Source organism: Morus notabilis, unplaced genomic scaffold (genome assembly GCF_000414095.1).
Source record: "Morus notabilis unplaced genomic scaffold, ASM41409v2 C11448769, whole genome shotgun sequence".
In the NCBI taxonomy this organism is placed as follows: Eukaryota; Viridiplantae; Streptophyta; class Magnoliopsida; order Rosales; family Moraceae; genus Morus; species Morus notabilis.
In genome coordinates, this window is record NW_010387457.1 from 1 (window position 1) to 1,990 (window position 1,990).

A 1,990-nucleotide genomic window follows, 5' to 3' on the forward strand; every position below is an offset into this window, starting at 1 on the left:
TCGCAGTACCCGATCAAGGACACGAGATGTCGGTGGCGGATTTTGGAGAGAATCGTGATCTCAGTTTGGAACTCAGGAAGCCCTTGGCCTGACCCTGGTGCACTTCTCTTCACAGCAACTTTTGTGCCATTCACAAGAGTCCCTTTGTAGACATTACCAAAGCCTCCCTTGCCAATTATCAGCTTGGAGTTGAAATTCTTTGTTGCTAGCTGAATTTCAGCAAAAGGAATCTTCAGCCCCAAGTGTAGGTTAGGAAGAGGTGAGCCATTGATGGTTGGGTCAGCAATCCTGCTGTGAGAACTTCCCCCTCCTACATATGGAGGCACTTGTCCCCAGCTCGAGTTTTCGACCGGTTTCATCTTCCTTCGTCTCAGTTTGAAGAACCCCACTACCAAAATACAGAGAAGAGCAAAACCCCCGATAGCTGAACCAATCACAATTGGAGCCTTTGTCTTTTTATTACCTGCAGTGATTTTTTCAGTGGGAAGCACTATGAAAAATATAAGAGAATTTTTACAAGACATGGACATAGTATTCAATTACTAACTGGGGACACAAGTAGAACTTGTCTTATAATATAGGGTCAGAACTTATTTTTTTTTTTTATATCGATATTACATTTTAAAAGTTGAACTAAATGTGGCTCCGTCAGTGATTACCTGACTCCTCGTTCTCTACGGGAGTTAAAGCAAGTCCTCTCTTTATCTCCAAAATTTCGAGCCCATTTAGGAAGGCATTATTTTCCGTGGTTTTTTTTGAAAGGCCTATGCCAATGTTCATCACATCAGAACCATGGGAACCAACTGAAAAATCGTAGTGAAAAGGAGTAGCCAGCAGGGTGCTGTTGTCCGTAGGATCGATCGCCTTGCTGAAATTGCCATTTATGTACAGATTGAATACTATAACACCGAGGGAGACACTGATGATGTCACAGAAGTGAAACCTCACAAGGTGACCAGCAGACTTATTTACATTAAAACCCCATGTTATGTTGGATCCGCCACTGGCATTGACATCCATTTCTCTAGCAGTTTGGTAGACCAAAGCTGGGGCAACATATTCACCATCTTCTGAGAGGTAATTAGGCGGATTTGAATAAAACTGACTCTCCTTTGAATTACCTTTACTAATGAGAAACTTATCATCTGTATCCCAGTTTCTCCATATTATTTCGTCATTCGACTCGATCTCTTGACCGCCAACATTGATCCTGTAAACTGTTTGGAAAACAGAAGATGACCCAGTTTTCTGACCTTGTTGTTGCCCAACTTTTATGGCTTCACCAAGGCTGAAATTCACAGGAGGGGCTGGGAAAAACTCTATGGCATTCACAAATGCCAAAGAGGATTCTAGAGGCGTGAAGTATATTCTAAACTTCTTGTTGGCGTTTATAGGGAGATAAAATTCCTTTACTAGAGGCGTGTTTGTGTTATTTTTGGCAGTGAAATTATGCAACAACAAGAACCCAGAAGCTGAAACATCAAAAACTGCCGAGGAAAGATCAACCGTGGAAGGGAAAACTAAGAAATGGAGGCGTACCAGGTAATTAGTACTATTACCAACATCATTGATGTCAAAGGCATATGAAGATTGTTGTCTGAAAACTCTTGCTGTGTTGTACAGAGTTGAGTTGTTGCTGTTCTGAGACTGGTTTGTGTTTTCGACAGAGATGCTGTTCTGCTTTGTAAAAGAGACAGAACCGGAGTTTTTGTCGCCGACGAAGCTCCGACGACTGGTGCTCACGCCTTGGTTTGAGCCACAATTGATGAAGTACTTGTCTGGGAGATTGTAAGCTGAAGAGAACAAGTGAAGGGATGAGAATTGGAGAAGAAAAAGAAGAAAGGGAAATGGAGGGATATAAAGTCTCTGGCTATGAAACTTTTCCATTAGAAATTATGTGAATTTGCTTGGTTATAGTGCTAATTTTCAGCTGGTAATTTTCCCATCTGAGAATTGTGGAGCTTGAATATGCAAATTTCAATCATACACA

General features: G+C 41.6%; 1 protein-coding gene across 1 annotated transcript; it reads right to left on the reverse strand.

Annotated features, from left to right (window-relative positions):
- Positions 1–5: 5 nt before the first annotated feature.
- LOC112095271 (probable receptor-like protein kinase At2g23200) lies at positions 6–1,981 on the reverse strand (the record flags this gene model as incomplete). Its single annotated transcript, XM_024176954.1, has 2 exons — positions 660–1,981; positions 6–463 (listed from the first exon to the last, which is right to left on the reverse strand). Coding segments are annotated over exons 1-2 (1,686 nt in total), but the record flags the coding sequence as incomplete, so codon positions are not given.
- Positions 1,982–1,990: the final 9 nt, after the last annotated feature.